This window comes from Cannabis sativa, chromosome 6 (genome assembly GCF_029168945.1).
Source record: "Cannabis sativa cultivar Pink pepper isolate KNU-18-1 chromosome 6, ASM2916894v1, whole genome shotgun sequence".
Classification (NCBI taxonomy): Eukaryota; Viridiplantae; Streptophyta; class Magnoliopsida; order Rosales; family Cannabaceae; genus Cannabis; species Cannabis sativa.
Genome location: NC_083606.1, coordinates 1,772,569 through 1,792,644, shown reverse-complemented (window position 1 = coordinate 1,792,644; position 20,076 = coordinate 1,772,569). Strand labels below are relative to the sequence as shown.

At 27.8% G+C, this 20,076-nt stretch overlaps 2 protein-coding genes across 2 annotated transcripts; both read left to right on the top strand.

Annotated features, from left to right (window-relative positions):
* The first annotated feature begins 309 nt into the window (after nt 1-309).
* LOC115725027 (DEK domain-containing chromatin-associated protein 3) lies at nt 310-6,473 on the top strand. The gene is made up of 12 exons (XM_030654428.2): nt 310-467; nt 2,112-3,186; nt 3,312-3,345; nt 3,567-3,646; nt 3,769-3,828; nt 4,023-4,133; nt 4,432-4,512; nt 4,588-4,665; nt 4,846-5,359; nt 5,511-5,620; nt 5,820-5,850; nt 5,959-6,473. The coding sequence occupies exons 2-12, from the start codon at nt 2,194-2,196 to the stop codon at nt 6,135-6,137; spliced, it is 2,271 nt and encodes a 756-aa protein (XP_030510288.2). The 5' UTR covers nt 310-467; nt 2,112-2,193; the 3' UTR covers nt 6,138-6,473.
* Nucleotides 6,474-15,709: 9,236 nt separating this feature from the next.
* Nucleotides 15,710-17,369, top strand: LOC115694766 (nuclear transcription factor Y subunit B-3). Its single transcript, XM_030621852.2, has one exon. The coding sequence runs from the start codon at nt 16,239-16,241 to the stop codon at nt 16,866-16,868; it is 630 nt and encodes a 209-aa protein (XP_030477712.2). The 5' UTR covers nt 15,710-16,238; the 3' UTR covers nt 16,869-17,369.
* Nucleotides 17,370-20,076: the final 2,707 nt, after the last annotated feature.

Below are 20,076 nucleotides of genomic sequence, written 5' to 3'. Positions count from 1 at the left end.
CATAAGTTAGTTGCTAAAAAACACCAACACAATATAATATAATTAAAATAAGTAAAAAAAAATAAAATTAATAAGTTTTATTAAATAAATAAAATAAAATTTAGTGGGCCTAAAGCGTGGCCCAAAACAATAGGAACATGGTAGTACACTACTTCTTCTATTTAAAAGAATATCAAACGACAACCGTCGATTTCTCACTTACCGAATCTCAACCGTTGATTTTCACCTCACGTCTCGAACTTCGTCCCACACGATCTGACGTGGCATTTAACTGTATTTAAAATCCGGATTTGAAGTCCGAACTATAAATACTTAAATCTCAAAAAATATATTTAAATTATTTATTTATTTAAAAAAAAAGAAATTAAAAATAAAAAATGGTTGAGAGAGAAAGAACACTGAGAACAGTGAGAGACTCGAAGACTTTCTCCGTATGAAGCTTCAGATTTTCCCGAGAAAATAACCAGGTTTTTCTTTCTTCTTTACTTTTTAAAGTGTTTTATTGTGAATACTCTGTGTTTTGTTTTCTATGTTTGATTTATGTTATCATAAAAGTAACTCGTTTTAGGTTGAATTTTGAGCTTTTGGGTTGAGAATTTTGGTACGAACTTAGGGTTTTTGAATTTTTGTAGGAGGAATTTGTGAATTGTGGTTTTGTTTTCTTTCGTTGGTGGTTGTTGTTTAAGTAGAAAAATTTATGAGCTTTGCATGGTGTTTGGGAGAATGTGGGGAATGAAGAGAAATTTCGGGTTTTGGATTTGGATCTTTTTTTTTTTTTTTTTTTTTTTGAATTTTGGGTAAAGTTCAGGTTTTGGTGATCTGTAGAGTTATGGATTGAGGTTTGAAATTTAAATTTAGTTTCCAGTATTGCACGCCCTTTTTAATACTTTTCTAAGTCTTTTGTTCTGGACAGTATGCGTTTTGTTTCATAAATTTGACTTTTGCTATTATAGGTAACTCGTTTGAGGTTGAATTTTGAGCTTTTGGGTTGAGGTTATGGAGAGAATTTTGGTACGGACTTAGGGTTTTTGAATTTTTGTTGGAATTTTGTAAATTGTGGGTTTTGTCGGTTTTTTTTATTTCTTTCATTGTTTTTGGTTGATTAAGTGGGGGAATTTATGAGTTTTGCATGGTGGTTGGGAGAATGTGGGAGACGAAGAGAAATTTGGAGTTTTGGTTTTTGATCTTTTTTTGAATTTTGGGTAAAGTTTAGGTTTTGGTGAGTTTGTGATTTGTAGAGTCGAGGATTAAGGTCTGCAATTCAAATTTAGTTTCTAGTATTGCACGCTCTTATAATACTTTTCTAAGTGTTTTATTCTGAACATTGTGTTTTGTTTCATGTATTTGATTTTCGCTATTATAGGTATAACTCGTTTAGGTTGAATTTTGAGCTTTTGGTTTGAGGTTATGTAGAGATTTTTCGTACGAACTTAGGGTTTTCGAATTGTTCTCGGAGAAATTTGTAAATTGTGGTTTTTGTTGGTTTTTTATTTCTTTCATTGTTTTTTGATAAAGGATTTCTTTCGTTGTTGTTGGTTGATTAAGTTGGGAAATTTCCGAGCTTTGCATGGTGTTTGGGAGAATGTGGGAAATGAAGAGAAATTTTGAGTTTTGGTTTTTGTCCTTTTGAATTTTGGGTAAAGTTTAGGTTTTGGTGAGTTTGTGGTTTTGTAGAGTTGAGGATTAAGGTTTGAAATTCAAATCTTGCTTCCATTATTGCACGCTCTTTAGTAAAGTGATTGGTTTTGGGTGTTATTTTTGTGATTTACAATGTTTTTGTTTTTCTCTTTATCCAAAATTACTAATATGTTTCTTTGATGTTGTTCTGAATACATTATTTGACCCTAAGAGAAGAGGTTCTTTTAATTTTCATACCTGAATATAAAATTTTCTTCAATTGTCATTGTCGTGTGGTTTCCCCCGCACTTACTCTTTTTTACTTTGGTTTGAAGAGAAGGGGTATTAGTACGATAACTGAAAATTTACAATATTTTTGACAGATAGATTTGGCAGAAAATTGTTTCATTGTTTTGCTGTTTGACAATTTGTGTTTAAGGTATCTAGGGTTAGGCCTTTCAGTTCTCATTTATAATGCTTCCCACGTTTTGCAGCCTTTAGCAATCCCTAACCAGATAAGCATTGTTAGCTGGGGAGGAAAGAGTTTACATTTCAGAACTTTAAGATTTTTTGGTCATGGGAGAGGAAGATACGGTGGTTGAGGGAACTGAGACTGTGGCAAATGGGACTAACCCGCCGGACAAAACCAGTGACACTGTGGCTGAGACAAAGGAAAAGGAAGTAAAGGTGAATGACGAGCCAAAGGAGAAGGAAGTAAAGGTAAATGATGTGCCAAAGGAAAAGGAAGTAAAGGCAAATGACGAGCCAAAGGAAAAGGAAGTAAAGGCAAATGACGAGCCAAAGGAAAAGGAAGTAAAGGTGAATGATGAGCCAAAGGAAAAGGAAGTAAAGGTGAATGACAAGCCAAAGGAAAAGGAAGTAAAGGTGAATCACAAGCCAAGTGAAAAGGAAAAGGAAATAAAGGTGAACGACAAGGCAAATGAAAAGGAAATAGAAGTAAAAGAGGAGTCAAAGGAAAAGGAAAAGGGAATGGAAATAGAAGTAAATGAGGAGTCAAAGGAATTGGAAACGAAAGATGTACCTAAGGAAAAGGCAGAGAAAGCAAATGATGAGCCAAAGGAAAAGGAAGTGGAAATAAATGATGAACCTAAGCCAATGGAGGAAGATAAAAAAGAAGACAATAAAGATGAAGCTGAGAAGATGGATGAAGACCCCAAGGGAGATGAAAAGATAGATGAGAAAGAAAAAGAAAAAGTAGGGGAACCTAAAGCTGAGCTGGTAAAGGAAGAAACTAGTCCAGCTGAAAAAGAAGAGAAGAAAGAAAAGGATGAAGTTAATGAAGCTGCGGATGAGAAGATGGATGTGTCAAAGGAGGAAGAGCAGGACAAGGATGAGAAAACTGAAGAGCCCGAGGAGGAAAAAGGATCAAAGAAGCCTGTGAAAGGGAAGAGGTCGGAGAAAACCAAGAAGGAGAAGAAGGTAGTGGAGGAAAAGGAGAAAGAGCCAAAAACTCCTGTAAGTGATCGCCCTGTACGAGAGCGCAAATCAGTTGAAAGGCTGGTGGCAACTATTGATAAAGAATCTGTCAGGGAATTCCAAATTCCAAAGGTTTTGTTCATGTTTTTCCTTTTTCTTTTTGTCCATTTTTATTTCCATTATTTATTTTTTGGTGCTAGAACATCATAGTTTGCTTCCAAAAGATCATTGACTTATGTAAACTCGTTCAATTTCAGGGCAAGGGTACACCACTGAAAGATATACCCAATGGTATTGTTCCTGCACTTAAATTTATAGCTAATTTTTAGGAATTATGTGAACATTGTTTTTCCTCAAATTGGGCACATAGCGGGTGGACCATTTTTTAAATTGTTGCTTCTTCGTGGCATTTGTTAGTTGTGAAGGCTGTGCAGCAGAATTGTTTTGTGCATATGCCAGGTTTATGATCGGAGTTTACTTATATTAACATTTGAATACCTTTACTTCTACAGTGGCTTTCAAATTTTCAAGGAGAAAAACAGATGACACTTTGAAATTACTTCATACGATTCTTTTTGGCAGAAGAGGAAAGGTATTCACGACCTTATCTCTTGCTTTTCTCGTATTACTTTTCCTTTCAACTTCCTTGTGTTGGTGGACAGATTGCCTTTGAGGGTAATAAACTTATCTCATTTCCTTTTTTTTTTGCTGCAGCAATTTCAGGTCAAGAGTAATATATCTCGGTTTTCAGGTTTTGTGTGGCATGAAAATGAGGTAAACAAATGCATAAACTAAAAGAAATTGGGATACAAATTGCGGATCATTGGTTGACAAATTGTAGTACATTGTACAACTAGTTTTCTAATGCATTCATTACTTATTTGTTTAAAGATGATTACTGTGAAGCAATGGGATGTAGATCTTGAAGCCTCCAACACTCTTCTCATGTGTTACCATTGTTGTTGTAGGACAAGCAAAAGAACAAAGTAAAGGAAAAACTTGATAAATGCAACAAAGAGAAATTACTGGAATTCTGTGATTTGTTTGACATACCAATTGTCAAGACTACAACTCGTAAGGTTTGTTTATATACTTTCTGCTGCTTCAATTAGCTTTCCTAATCATTTCTTTTTAGCAAGGACAAGTTTAATGTAGATAAATTAAGGTGCCACTTTATGCTAACGCAAGAGGTTTGTATGGCTGGTTGTTCAGGTCTCCAACCTCCATATATGTAATTTGTAAAAAGTAAATAAGATTTAGTTGATGGATCTTGTTTTTTTCATTCTCGGAAGAAAGAATCATTCTATGGTAGATTGGAATCTTCCTAAGTAATTTTGAAGTGAACATGTTAATAATGAGGCGGGTATGCATTTGCAGGAAGATACTGTCATAAAGCTGATGGATTTTTTGTTGGCCCCTTATGCTACTACAACTGTGCTACTTTCTGAAAAAGAAAAGGTTTGCCATTTTCAACCATCATAATTTCTCCCTGTAAACAGCAACATCTAAAGCATTATATCTTCTGTTTCTCAGTCAGATAAAGGGAAAAAGCGTAAGAGAGGAGGAAAACGAAGTTCGTCAAGGAGCTCATCTGCAAAACGCTCTGTTAAGGTGTTATTTTCAATCTTACTCGGAGCACAATATTACAACCTTCTTATTGGAGCCTAATACTTCTTATTTATTTATGTTGCCTTCCCTCATCCATCTTCATTATGCTAATATCATTTAGCATTATGATTTGAAATAGCTTTAACTCTGAAAATACTTGTTTACCTGTTTGCCAATTATCAGAGAAAGAGTGAGGACACTTCAAAAGCACAAGCCAAAAGTCATGGATCTGATTCGGAAGATGAATCAGAAGATGAAGAAGAAGAGGAGGAAGAACACAAAGAAGAGGAAGAACACAAAGAAGATGAAGAAAACAAAGTAGTTGAAGATGAAGAAAATGAGGTGGAAAACGAAAATGGTCTTCCAGAAAAATCTGAAGATGAGATTAGTGAGCATTCTATAAGTGAAGAGAAAGAGGAATCCGAAGAAGAGGAATCTGAAGAAGAGGTTAAAAAACGTAAAAGAAGTTCCAAGAAAACTCCCCAAAAGAAAGAATCTGCTCAAAAATCTAGAAGCAAGAAGGTAATTGTTTCACCTAAGTCCAGCCCCCCACCACCTAAAAAAAAACCAAAGAAGTCATCAAAGCAGTCCAAGGATGACGATGAGAGCGATGCGAGTCCAAAGGTATTCTCAAGGAAGAAAACAAGTGAAAAGAAAGCCCCATCTAAAGCAAAACCTGCTCCTAAGGAGAAATCAGGTATAATATACTGACTACACCGTCTTCTCGTACAACTCGTGAACTTAAATTTAGAAGCGGGTGCCTTGCATACATTCTTTGTTATCATTTACCGTTCTCTTATATCTTAAACAACATACTAAAATGAAATTCTCTTGTTTTATATTCTCAGGGAAAAAATCCTCTAGAGGAAAGGTTAAGACCAAGGATAAATTGAAGCCAAGTGATGATGAGCTGAGAGATTCAATATGCGAAATCCTCAAAGAAGTCGACTTTAACACAGTAAGTAGTCAATCATAGTATCAGTTAAGAATGCTTAATTATGTTATCATAGCTTCTTTCTCTTATAACATCTATACTATAATGTATATATTGCTTTAGAATGCATAATTGTTTTCGAGAAATGGTTTTTCGGTGTGTACAGACAGCAAAGTATGTAAAATGCAACTTTAATCCGATTCTCTCTTTTCCATTTTTGCAGGCTACTTTCACCGACATTTTGAAGCTACTCGGTATATTCCCTATCTACTTTTATTTTTCCATCTTTCGGGTTTCAAAGTTGAAATTCTGATTAAGAATCCTCCTAACCGAACTGATAATAACTGACCTAATAATTTCAGCTGAGCGATTCGATGCTGATCTAACACCAATGAAATCATCGATAAAGTTGATGATTCAAGAGGAGCTTACGAAACTAGCAGACGAGGCAGACGAAGAAGAAGAGGAAGAAGGAGAAGAAGGCAATGCAGAGAAGGATGAAACTAAGGCTAAGTCAAGTGGGAAAGAAGTAGAAGCTTGATATGATTTGATGAAAACAAGATTGGAATTAGTAGAGTTTGTGGGGGGACTAACTATGAAGAAAGTATTAGCATTAGTAAGTATAACAATATTTTATTTCCTCTTTTACCCTTTTGAGTTATTTGTGGATTTACATGCATATTATTAGTGTATCAAAGTCCCCTTTGTCTGTAATTTGTTTGTTTAGTTATTTTTATTTGGTACCTACCAACAAACAAACAAACAAGCAAAACTATAATCTGTGAAATTGTAGCTTTTCAATGTAACACATTTAACATATATTTTGTAGGAATTTTTAGTTTATTTAATTTTAATAGAACTACTACTACTACTACTACTCACCACACTTTGTGGAAGAAAGGGTGTAATAATTAAACCTTTTTAATTTTGGTTTTTCATTTTTAGTACTCTAATTTGGTTTGTTTATTCATTGCACATTTTTAAAGGGGAACTTTTATTTTTATGGGGTTTAAGTAACCATGTTGCAAAAATAAAATATGGTCCTTTTTTTTTCTCAAAGAAGTTAATTTTATTGGAAAATTTATAAAAAAGTAAAAAAAAAAATTTTGCGAAGTGTAAAAACCCAAGTACCTGCATTTTTAGGTTTTTAGAAAATTTTAAGAAATTGTTGAAAAATATGGGAAATTAACAAAGGTAACCAAATAGTAATTAGTAAGAGGGTAACTAGTTATTTTATACTTCTATTTGTATATATATTTTTTACTTTTTTCTAAAAATATTTTATAAATTATTTTTTTTTTTTTTGAATAACATTCATATTTTTATAAATTTATACTTTAAAAACTATAAAAATGATAAAGGGTAACAATAGTGCTTAGTACTTTCACTAATCGTCATATTGTTGTTGATGCAATTAAGTATTGAGTTTTATCTTAATAAAAAATATATATAGAGTGAAAGTTTGTTGTTCAAAAAAAAATATAGAGAGAGTTTTGTATATTTGAATTTAATAATTATTATAATTGAGGAGATTATAATGTATACTCATTTTATTTTATTTGTTTTAATTTTTACCTTTATTTTTATATTTTTTAAGATATACCTAATGTTCTTATTATACTCATTAAGTTAATATAAAATTTACTCAAAAAATAGAAGTATTTTTTATTAATGGATAAAAAATAAATATTTCTTAATTTATCTCAAAATTATTTGTAGGTGGTAATTTCAAGTTCTCACATTGTTAGTGGACATCACTAGTCCACTATTATTATTATATTTTGAAGGGAATATATTATTAAATATGCTTTGCACGAGTATTTGGTAATACATATTTTCAATAAAAGAAAAAAGAAAAAAGAAAAAGGAAAAAAGAAAGAGTACTTGGTAATACACATCTTTTTAGATTTGCATTTGGTAATACATGTGTTTCACAATTGGTATAAACTTTTCAAAAAAAAAAAAAAAGATTTTTTTAAGCAAAAGAGAAAAACTTTTCTTTATTATTTTTTGGTTCTTTAAAAATTTAAAGTAAAGTAGAATCTCTATCTAAGAATATATTTAGAATAAAACAAAATAAATTATATTCTAATTCAAAGAATATAATTAAATAAAGATACATCAAAAAAAATCAAAACACCTAAATGTATAAAATATAACAAAAATAGAAATAAACAATCATTAATACTATATCATAATAAAATTATAATTAAGTAAATATAATATTTATAAATGTATTTGAATTTAAAATAAATATATTAATTTTACATAAATAAATTTATAAACCATATAAATATTTTTATTAGAAGTATACTTTTTAATATAAGACTTAAAAAATGTATAATTAATTACATTTTAAATGTTATTTTTATTTGTAATAAATTAGAGATTATTTTTAAATAAAGTATTCTTAAATAGAGTTTCTATACTTTAATATTTTTTCTTTTTTCTTTTTTGATAGCCATTGACCAGTGGCAAGGATAAGCTTATTTTCAAGTTCAATGCTTTTTTATTCATTATACATTTCATATTTATTATACCCCTCATATTTTTTTTTATAATTATATTGCATTTGTTATGCATTTTTAAAATAAGTGTTTTTTTTTTTTCATTTTTTATATAACTGTAATATAAGTAATTATATATAGCCATTGTGTACATTTATGTAATTATGAATGATTTTTGTATTTCTTGCCCTATAAAAAAAATATTTTTAGATAAATTTATGTGAGTGATATTGTAATTTTTCATTAATATTGAAAATCATAAAATTATAGTTATTATATTCTTATCAATATTTCCCTTCTTGATTATTATGCACAATCAAACATTATTATCTTACATGATTATAATTCATAGATAGGCAATAACATTATAATTATAAACTAGGAAACATTCTAACAAACACAAACCCTAATTAAGATTATTTTGGTCCAAAATCAAACTTTAAGATTATGTGTGACAATATTAATTAAAATTTTCATATATTCATTAAATATTTTATACTAATTGTTTTTCCATTTTAATTTTGTAGGTGTTCTAGTGGTGAGATGAAAAGTTACAAGTTAGAAGTTATTTTATTTTATTTTTATTTTTTCTCATATTAATGTTTTATTATCTAATTTTTCTGTGATATTTCTTCATGCTCTTAGAATAGATAATGAACTTTTTAAGATGAAAAAAAATCATTCACTTATTACGCAACTTAGTTATATTTATTATTTTAACATTTAATCGGTTTACCCTGACAAAAAAAATAGTACTATTTTTTTAGTTATATGAATTAAAAATTAAAGAAGTTTTTAAAGTATTTATTTTTGGGAGTGTCAAAGTAGGGTCTACATTTTTTGGCTTTGTTGTTTGTAACCTAATATTTTCTCAATCTCCTTTGGTTTTTTGCTCTCTTTTATAGTTAATTGTTTGACTCTATTCAATTATCATGAAGGAGCACATACAAAGTGCATATGAGATACTAGACAAAGAAGAAAATTGGGGCAATAAAGGAAAAGTTGATGCTTTGATGGGCAACAATAATCAATCCATTCTTGATAAAAAAAAAAGACATTTAGATTCTATACATCTTTTGTATCCAATGTTGACTGAATTTGGACACATGTTTCTTGTTGTGTCTAAGGACTTAATATATTTTTTTATATATATATATATACTAGGTTATTGTTACGTATATTGCATGTATATTTAATTATATTTTAAATTTTTATTTTTCTTATATATAATTTTAAAATTTAATAAATTAAAGAAAACTACTTATTAATTTTTTATTTTTTTTAAAAAAATTAGTATTTAAAATTTAAAAATTTGAGGAAAGTAATATAAAATTTAAAAATATTAAAATTGAGCATACTTCAAATATTAAAAATAATAATAAAAAAAAATAATACTGTTACAAATAATATATTAATATTTATATATTTAAATTAATCTAAAATTAGTATAACTTCAATTAACCTAAAACAAATAACCTACTAATACTTTAAATTTAAAAGAATATTCTGATAGGCCTTAGGATATTAAATAAAAGGGGCATAATGGTAATTGTAATGAGGCATTAGTATTATATATATGAGTGAATAGAAAAGGAAAAAGGGGAATGATTTAGTTAAGTGAGCTTATAGCTCTTGGGAGAGAGCTGGGTCTCTCGAATACCCAGCAAACTTGTTCTCTTTGTCACTCTAATATCAATGTACTTGCTATTTCTTATTGTTTCTACTGTTTGGCTCTATTTTCTTTTATCTTGCTACTGATTATACCCAAAATGATAGGAAATTCCTATCATATTCTTATATTCTTAAAATATTTTATTAAACTAAAAAAATCTGATAAATAATTACATTTTATATATATAATCAAAGACCATTCTTATATGATATTTTGTTACCAAATAAATTCTTTTGATATTTTCCAACTTGTTGAGAAAATTCCCTTGCTATTTTCCCACTTGTTAAGAATTATTATAGACTTTATGCTTTGACAAGAAAGGGAGAGGAGAAAATTATCAATATCCTATAGTCTAGGGATGAAATAATAATTTTACATAAATTAATGACATTTTTTTTTTCAATTAATTATCTACCAAATATGTGTCTCCTAGATTTCTCTTCTCAATGATATGTTTTGTGACCAATGTAATAAATTCCCAAATTATTAATTGTTTTTCTAAGAAGAAAAAGGGTAAATTTGAGGTGCATGTCTCTTTCCATATATACAAATTGAGATATTATAGAGAGCAAAGACAAGAGTCAAACCTTATTAAGAAAAATGATACACATGTGATTTGACTTTATTAATGAGATTTACCTACTTTCCTCTTTGTTTTTTTTTTTTTCAAAAAAAAAGTACATAATATTTTTTAGGGGAATTTAGATGCTAATTTTCTCAATTTTGAGGCCTTTTTTTCTAATATAAAAATAAAAAAAGTTATCAAAATAAAAAAAATTGTAGGGGATGATTTTGGTCCCCCAACCCTATAAAAATTACATATCTTCCTTAATAATAGTATAGGGATAAAGTCCTAAAAAAAAGTACAGGGATGAAGTAATAATTTAAATCAGGAGCTTATTGTTGGTCATATACTCATATTACTCTGGCAAATTATATAAATGTTAAAAGGTATTGGTTCCTCCTCGGTGTCATATCGCTATTAGTGTAATTAAGTATCAAATCTCATATAGCTTAAGATAATAATTTTTAAGGGATATCGCTAATCAATCGTAAGGCGTCATCTGTAGATAGTGCTAGGCACCACTAGTATCCAACAACAATACTCCTCAATATTACACATATTTTCTATACACAATAATACATTATAATTAATCTCAACTATATAATTAAAAGTGGTATAGTTCCTACTCAAAAATATAAAAGGAATAATATTTAATACATATTATTGTATGTAATAAGTGTATACAATGTAGTGTACATTATAGTTAGAGAAACTCTATACTAGGGGTAGGGGATGCCATTATTAATGATACTTCTAGTTCTTGGCTCTTTTAGAGCATATGGCTCTTTAGTTGGTTAATCTTAGGCTATTCTTCTAAAAAAACTAGATATCATAGATGAAATAGAAATAAAGAGGAAAAATAATAATAATTGAGAGAATTTTCTCATATATCAATGTCTTTTTTGTATAACAAGACTATACTTGTTTTCTTTCTTGTTTTGTTTCCAAATAAGAGAATCATAGTAGATAAAATCTAGCAAGAATTGGATTCCACAATAGAAAATGGTCCACCACAATGTGAGGCCACTTGAATAATTTTTTGGCAAGAGACTTACAAAATTTTCTCTTATTGGATCTAAATCCAAATCTATGCATTTGCACTATAAAGGTTCAATTTTTTTTAACTCTAAAAAATGAGAAGGAAATATTGTCTTGTCCTTTTCAAAATTTATTCACTAACTATCTTCATATAGGTAGAAGAAAAATAAGGGTATCCAATTATGTGATAGGTTGAGAAAGACATATTGTTATCCAATTCTCTTTATTATTATTTTTTTCACTACTTTAAGTACAATAGTTCAACTTTTTCTTTTAAAGAAAAAAAATATTAAAGGTCCAAGCAAAAGACACAAATTTTGTTTAGATTTTTTTCTTCTAAATTTCACATGGTAATTTTATTGTAAATAAAAAGAATTTTTCTCTATCCTAGGTTAATAAAAAATTGATTAATAAGAAAGTTTAGTATAAAAATATCTATATATGTGTAAATGTAATATTACCAACCACCCACTAAATAAAAGCTTGTTAAAGTTATCATAACCCTATAGCAAAAGACAAAAAGACTCCACTAATGATAGTGAGGGAGTCACTTAGATTCCAATAATCAAATCCAAAAAGATAATTAACATAAACCAATAAGATATTATGAGTGCAAATCATGTATTAAACCATGTTTATTGAACATATCCATTTTTAAGTGCTTTTAACCAAAATTCATTCATTGCTCCAATTCCTTTTTTTTTTGGTTATAACATATATATATATATACTTTTGTTTTTTTAAGTTAAATTAAAACATTCTATTCTATTTTTGTAAATCAATATAAATTTTTCTTTAAAATTATAGTATGAATTAATTGAAAGAATTATATTGTTTTATATTTACAAATCAATACAAAATTATCTTTAAACCCCAATTTTGGTCAAAAATAATTTAAATAAAAATAAAGTATATTATATAGTTTATTTAAATGATCAAATATGCAATTTAAGAAAAAATCAAGTCCTAATTATAGTTTTATATTGTTTTGTAAAATATAAAGAGTGTCTTATCTTTATTCATTAAATAAAAAAGTATAACCAACTAGTTTAAAGTGTTTATAAATAATATTCTTATAATGGAAGCTTGATTTTTAGTTTCATATATATTTTTTTTCGTCAATACTATTTTAAATTTTGTGTTTTACAAATGTTATCAATTGGATCTCTGTTTTGTAAAATTATAAAATAGACACTGTGTTTTTTAAAATAGTACAAATTTACGACCCTAAGCTCAATTTTCAACAATTTTTTTTTTAATATAATTAACTTAAAGACAATTTCTAACACGATAATGTAATAAATTTTATCATAACACATCTATATTGGTTTATAATTAAGTTTTATTTTAAAAAAAAAAAGTTTAAGGTATACTATTTAGTATTATTTTAGAAAATATATAGTTTAATTATTATTTAACAAAACAGAAAACTTAATTAGTAATTTTTATAAAATACAAGATTTAATAAATAATATTTATTTTTTATTAATTAATAGTTCTTATGTGTAGTTGTAATGAAAACTAGATGTCTTAATAATTTTATTTATAAAGTAATATGTTGCACACTTTACCTTATTGGAACTTCTCTCTTTTGTCACTTAGTTAAACTACTAAACCTTTTATTTTTAAAAAAATAAAAATAAAAATCATTTAAACAAAACCAAATAAACTATGCATGTATGTCCCATATTAATTTCTTAAACCTTATATATTAATCTAATCAAACCTATTAAAATAAGTGACAATAGGTGATTATATAAATGGGGGGTCGGTGTGGTAGGTTCAAGATTTTTAATGACTAAGATTTTGGCATATTCTCAATTGCCTATGTAGCAAGTAACTATGTATATATATATATATATGCATGTGTAAATATATATATTCATATATTTTTGTATATAAATATATATGACTAAACTTCCACTATCCCATATTAAATATATTTAGTTGAGAGTGATAGAATGAGTGCCATGTAAGGAAAAAGCTCATGGTTTGATTATTTGAGCAAAAGGATAACATTTATGTTGACATATATAGTACCTACTTCCTTGGGTATTATTATTATATATAATCTATTTTATATATATATTAATATATAAAACAAAGATTTTGTGCAGTTAATTATTGCTAATTATTATTTGAGCTATTAGAATTTTTATGTTTGAAATTACATATATTAAAATATTTTTTATTAAAAATTTTCTTAGTATTTGTTATAATTATAGTACTCTTTTTGTAAAAGCAAAAGTAGAGTTCTGAGTATTCTAATTTACCATGCGTGTTCAAAAATTTTTAAACATATTTTCAACATTGTAAATCATTTAAAACAATTTAAAAATTTATAAAAATAAAAAATTAAAAATATTTTGACATATATTTTTGAGTACAAAAATTAAGTAAAAGATTATAATAAATTGTTGACAGTAAGACTTCTCATATCTTTAGTAATTTTATTTTTTTAAATAAGATATTTTAACTAAAGTGATATGATATATATATATAACTTCTTTTTTGAAGTTATTTTGTAATTTAATTTAGTTTGATAATTTTTTGTAAATTTTTCCTGTCTATTATAAATATATTTAAATAATCATATATGTATTTTAGTAGACCACTTAAATATATTAAAGAACAAATTATATATAGTGCACTTGTATTAAAAAAAATATTGGGTGCATCAACTTGATTGGTTATTAAATTTAATGAAGTGCAAGAAATCCATGCTATTTATTTATTATTACTTTATCTTAACTCATAAATAAACTTCTTTTATTATTAATTCAATAAATAAATAGTTATACAAAGTAAGTGAATTCAAAAATAAAATAACATGTTATATTATTATTCATGCATGCTTTAAGTAGGAGCGCGTGATGATGACGCGAGTGCAAGAAGCGGGGGAATGTATTTCCCTACAAACACCAAGAAAGATTTTTACTGTCGTTTATTGGCTTCATTGTCGTTTATAATTGGTGTCGTTTTATTGCAACTTGATGCAGTTTTGATGTCGTTTCATTACAACGCCAAATACCGTGACGTGAGGCCTCTTTATATTTGATGTCGTTTTTTTGGTTCATTGTCGTTTTTATTGTTTATGTTTTGTTTTCCGTTTTCTGTTTTGTCTTCCTGTCCGTATCAAGTTTGTTAGTTATCGTTACATTCACTGTCGTTTTCTTTTTTCCATTATTATCTCATTCAATAAAATAATAATAATAATAATAAAAAGAAAAATAAGTAAATTTTAATATGAATAAATAGATTTATTTTCTCAGAAGTATTACCCAACAAAATTGTCCATTTTAATTGTTGCAAATATCTTTGTTGAGTTATATTTTGTTCATTTATTTAAAATAATTTACTTATCACTTATGAACTATAATTGCAGTATTAGAATTTATTTAACCATTTTAACTTAGTCGAAATTCTATAAAATCATAATTCGAGAGATATATCATATTGAGTGCTTCTAAATGCACCTCATAAAATAAGTATACCGATGCACTTTTTATACATTTTGGCATCTAAAAAATTTTTTTAGTCTAATTTTCTTTATAGACGTGTACGTCATAGTCATTTAAGACATCCTTCAAATTTTACGAAATCTAAAATAATTTACCATATAAAACACAGTATTCAAATAGTCTATTCCACATGAATACAAAATAAAAGAGTCATGCAATCTATAGATTGTTTAAACATTATTTTTGACGTGTTAAAATTTTTTAAATTTCTAAAATTTAATAGTACGACTTACATAATTATAAAATACATGACCATGAAAAAAAAAATTAAACTAAAAAATTAAATGCATCTCTTTTAGAAGGGTTCATAGTAGAAATTTTCAATTATATTTCTTTTTAAAAATAAATATAATAATGAAAAATTCTATAATACACCCATTGAAAGGGATGCACCGGTATTCGGTACACCCTTATTTATTTTGGTATATAAAAAAAAATTAATCTAACTTTTTTTTATGATCGTATACGTTGTAGTTATTTAAGACATTATGCAAAATTTTGAGAAATTTAGCAAAATATAATACACTGAAAATAGAGTTCAAAGTGTTTATTGCACGCGTGACTTTTTCATTTTATACACGTGTGAAATAAACGATTTGAACATTGAATTCTATATTGTAAATCATTTCGATTTTTTTAAAATTTTACAGAATGTTTAAATAATTATAACGTGTATACGATTATGAAAAAAATTAACTAATTTTTTTTAAAATGCTGAAACTGTTAAGGCTTACACTAGTGCACTTTAAATTTTTATGTGTCAATTATGCTATTCGTACAACTAATAATTTTTAAGAAATATTGATAGTCAATCACAATGCGTCATATTTATAATAGCTAAACACCACTGTGCCTAATAAAAATACTAAAAATAATAATTAAAAAAAAAAACTAAAAAGAAAAATGCCAGGTCAGACTAGCTCAAAAAAATAAAAATTAAAGCCAGGTCAGACAAACCACGTGCTAGATACCGAATCGACGGTCAATAATATAGCCCTCTAGACCAATCCAACGGTTTCAATCTCGTTCGTGCAAATTCACACTTATCGTCAAACAACGGTCAATATTCTTCCACGTGTTCGAAAGATATGCTTTATTAACCCAAACGATCCAACGGACTCAAACTCAAACTCTCCTCTTTCCCCTTTCTCTCTCTCTCTCTACACTCTCTCACTAACTTCTCCGGTCACCGGAGCAAAATCCTTCGCCGCCGATCACACAATTTCCTCACAAGAATTCAAATTACGCGAATTCAGAATCTCAAAAACAGTAATTTCAATTTTCGAACCCCCGAGAATCGCGGAAACCCTAACTACTGAAGAAGAAGAAGAAGGTGTTAATGGCGGATTCCGACAATGACTCAGGAGGACATAACGCGGGAGCTAACGCGAACAGTGAGCTTTCACCTCGAGAACAGGATAGGCTTTTGCCTATAGCTAACGTGAGCAGGATCATGAAAAAGGCTTTACCGGCGAACGCGAAGATCTCAAAAGACGCAAAGGAGACAGTTCAGGAGTGCGTATCAGAGTTCATAAGCTTCATAACCGGAGAAGCTTCAGACAAGTGTCAGAGAGAGAAGAGGAAGACAATCAACGGTGACGATCTGCTGTGGGCGATGACTACGTTAGGGTTTGAGGAGTACGTTGAGCCACTCAAGATCTACTTACAGAGGTTTCGTGAGATGGAAGGAGAGAAAGGAGGAGGAGTAGCGGCGGCGCGTGAGAAGGACGCGGTGTCTGGGAGCGTGGGAAACGGTGGTGGTGGTGGTGGTTATGGAGATGGGATGTACGGTAGTGGAATGGTTATGATGGGTCAGCAACAACAACAACAACAACATCAGGGACACGTGTACGGTTCTGGTGGGTTTCATCAAATGGCTGGTAATAGTAGTGGTGGTGGTGGTGGGCTTGGGCCTAAGTCTGGGCCTGATCATTTAAGCCCAACTTCAAACTATGGTAGACCCAGATAATGGGGACTTATTGTTGATCTCTCTACTCACTCTTAAAAATATATATATACATATATAAAAAAATGTATTATATATATAATTAAAGATTAAATAGAGATTAGAGGGGGAAACATTTTTAAATGTTAATTCTTGTTCTTTGCCACTAATACTCTTTTTTTTTTTTCTTTTAATATATTATTTGTTTTTTAATGTTATATTGGTTTGTTTTGTTTTACTTTTTGTTTGTTTCTAGAAGAGTATGTCTTTTCTTTTGTTTATTTATATGTAACATGAAAGGGGAATATTAACATTTATGTTTATTATTAAAGTGTAAATAGTTAATTTTTTTTTTACTTTCTTGAATTATGAGTCTTGTAGAGTTTTTATCGAGAATTTTTTCGGTGTAATTAAAATTTATACCCGAATGGTTAAATTCTCCTTGAATTGTAAAAATTATTACGAGCGCGCTTCTTTTTAAAATATGTATAATTTTTATTTGTTAAATAAACTCTTTGTGTTAGTGAATTATAATCGTATTTTGTTTGATCAAAATGTTACAAAAAAGATATGTTTTGTTAGTAATTGCAATGGTTATAAGAAAATTTTAGCCAAACAAAAGAAAATTAGTGGGAATTTTGGTTACACAAATTTGAGAGAAAATTATACTAAATTCATAGTTCCACAAGAAAAATAAATATTTACCCTTTTTAAAAAAGTTTAAATATCTTAAGTTTTGGATAAGGTGAAGGTTTTGGTTGGCCATGCCTTTGATTTTGCACTTTAAGATTTTCAAGAAGCTACAATGTTGTTTTTTCTATGAGTTTTTAAAATATTTATTTTTATGTATACTTCACAATGATAAAGAAGAATTAAAAAATAGGGATCTAAAATTCTTTTTAACATTTTTAAGAATTTTAATTTTTTTTTTTTTTTTTGATAAAAATACAATTAGTTTTTTTTATAAAGCAAAAATTTGTGTAAAAATTCCTTTTAAAAAGTCAAAATATATGTAGAGTAATAATAAACATGCATTTAAATTGCATGTAATATTATTCATGAATATTATATATAAGTGTTATCGTCAACTTTTTATTGCAATTTTTTAATTAATATATGTACCTAAAAACAGATGTAGAAATATTTCTATTTTTCGAAATCTTCTTCATGATAGTATTCGTTATAATTACTACATCATCTCTATAAATTTTTGAAAATTTTAAATAATTTATAGTATTGAAAATAAGTTTGAAATTTTTTGAATACGCAGGTAGACTGAAATATTAGAAATTATGTTTTCAGTACTGTAAATTATTCAATTTTTTTTAAAAGTTTACAGGGATGATATTCTAACTATAACGAATATTTCTATGAAAAAAATTAAAAGTATTCCAATATATAATTTCGATCATAGAAATTAATTAAAAAATTGTAATTAGCCCTCCTCAAAAGTCCCATAAATTTACTAAAGAAAGGATCAAAGGATCCCTATTGGCCACTATTGTTGGCTCGTGAGTGGCTTCATGAGGTATTGATTGGTACTATGGCTTGGGAAATTGCATACAACAAAGGATCAATTTAAATTGTATACATTTCTATAAATGTATGTAATAGTACCTACCAATCAATACAATTGATTTGATTATACAATAAATTTGAGAAGCCATAGTACCAATCAATACCTCATGAAGACACTCAAGAGCCAACAACATATTATAAATGTATTTTAGTACTATGGCATTAATAATTTAATATTATAAGAAATCTCTTATTAATTCAAAATAATTATAAAGGTTCTTTTTCAATCAATTTGATCATTCTTTTCTTTTTAACAAAAAATTGAATTTTTTTTTATACTCAAAAAAAAAATTGATTTTTTTTTAAATTAAAAATAATCAATCACTATTGCATAGTGTAAATTTTATGTTGATTTTTAACATTGTGCTCTAATGGAGAAGGTACAAAATCTAAAACATCAATATATGTCATTAAATTTTCATAAAATTATACACAAAAATAACTACTAAATAAATGGTTTAAAAAAACTTTCAATTAATATGAAATAATACATTTTGACAAAGAAAATAAACAAAATAAGAACATTTATTGTGTGCAAATTTGGGCACACCTTCTGCAACATCATTGTAACTATATACATATATATATGAAACACTTCTTAATGAGTATTACCCATTGATAGGTACTATATGAATTTAACTATAAATATTAATTTTAAAAATATTAAGCTATTAGATTTTGATCTGATGGCGAATAATAAAAGAAAAATTTAAATTTCTACGCTTAAATTAGCTACTTAATTAAAGAAAATATCAAAAAAAATACACCTTAACACGAAAAAATGCAAAAAAAAAAAATTAACTATTTTTGTCATAATACTTATAGGTCGAATTGTTATTAAATTTTATTTTGATAAAAAATTCAATTCAGGATCTTATTTGTACTATTTTAGAAAATACAAATTCCATTTTATTATTTAACGAAACAGAAAATCTAATCTATAACTTTTACAAAATTTAAAGTCTAAAATAATATTACTCAAAGACTAATGATACTAACTTCATAAGAATTTGAAGATTTAAATGCAAAACTTTGAAGTTAGAGACCAAAGTGCAAAAAATGAATTCTGTTGGAAATTTATGATTGCATTACATATAGTTCAACTTTCAACAAAAATGGTATAATTATTACAATTATATAAATACATTATGCCATATATTTTCACCAATATTAAAAACAAGAAAACAATAATTAAGTACACACTTAGGCCTAGTTTGATAAGTCATATAAGAATTTTATTATATTAAATAATAAATAACATTGTTTGAATAGAACATTGTACTATATTAATTACTACGACTATAAATTTTAATAAAATGTGAGTCATATCATTTAATACATAACAAAACACGTATTAGCTTATAATATTTACAAAAGGTTTGAAATCAACCAAGCCCCAACCTCGAACCCTGAATCTCGAACTCAGACTGAAACCCAGACATGGACCCCAAATCTAAAATTGGACCCCCGACCCGAAACCAACCCTGAACTCAAACTCGAACCCAGAACCTTACTCGAACCCCTAATCGAGACCAAGACCAAGACCCCAGACCTTGACCCGACCCTGATCCTAGACCTTGACCCAAGACCCGAACCTCAAACAAGGACCCAACCCTGAACCTTGACCTTGGACCTCAACCCGACCCCTGAACCA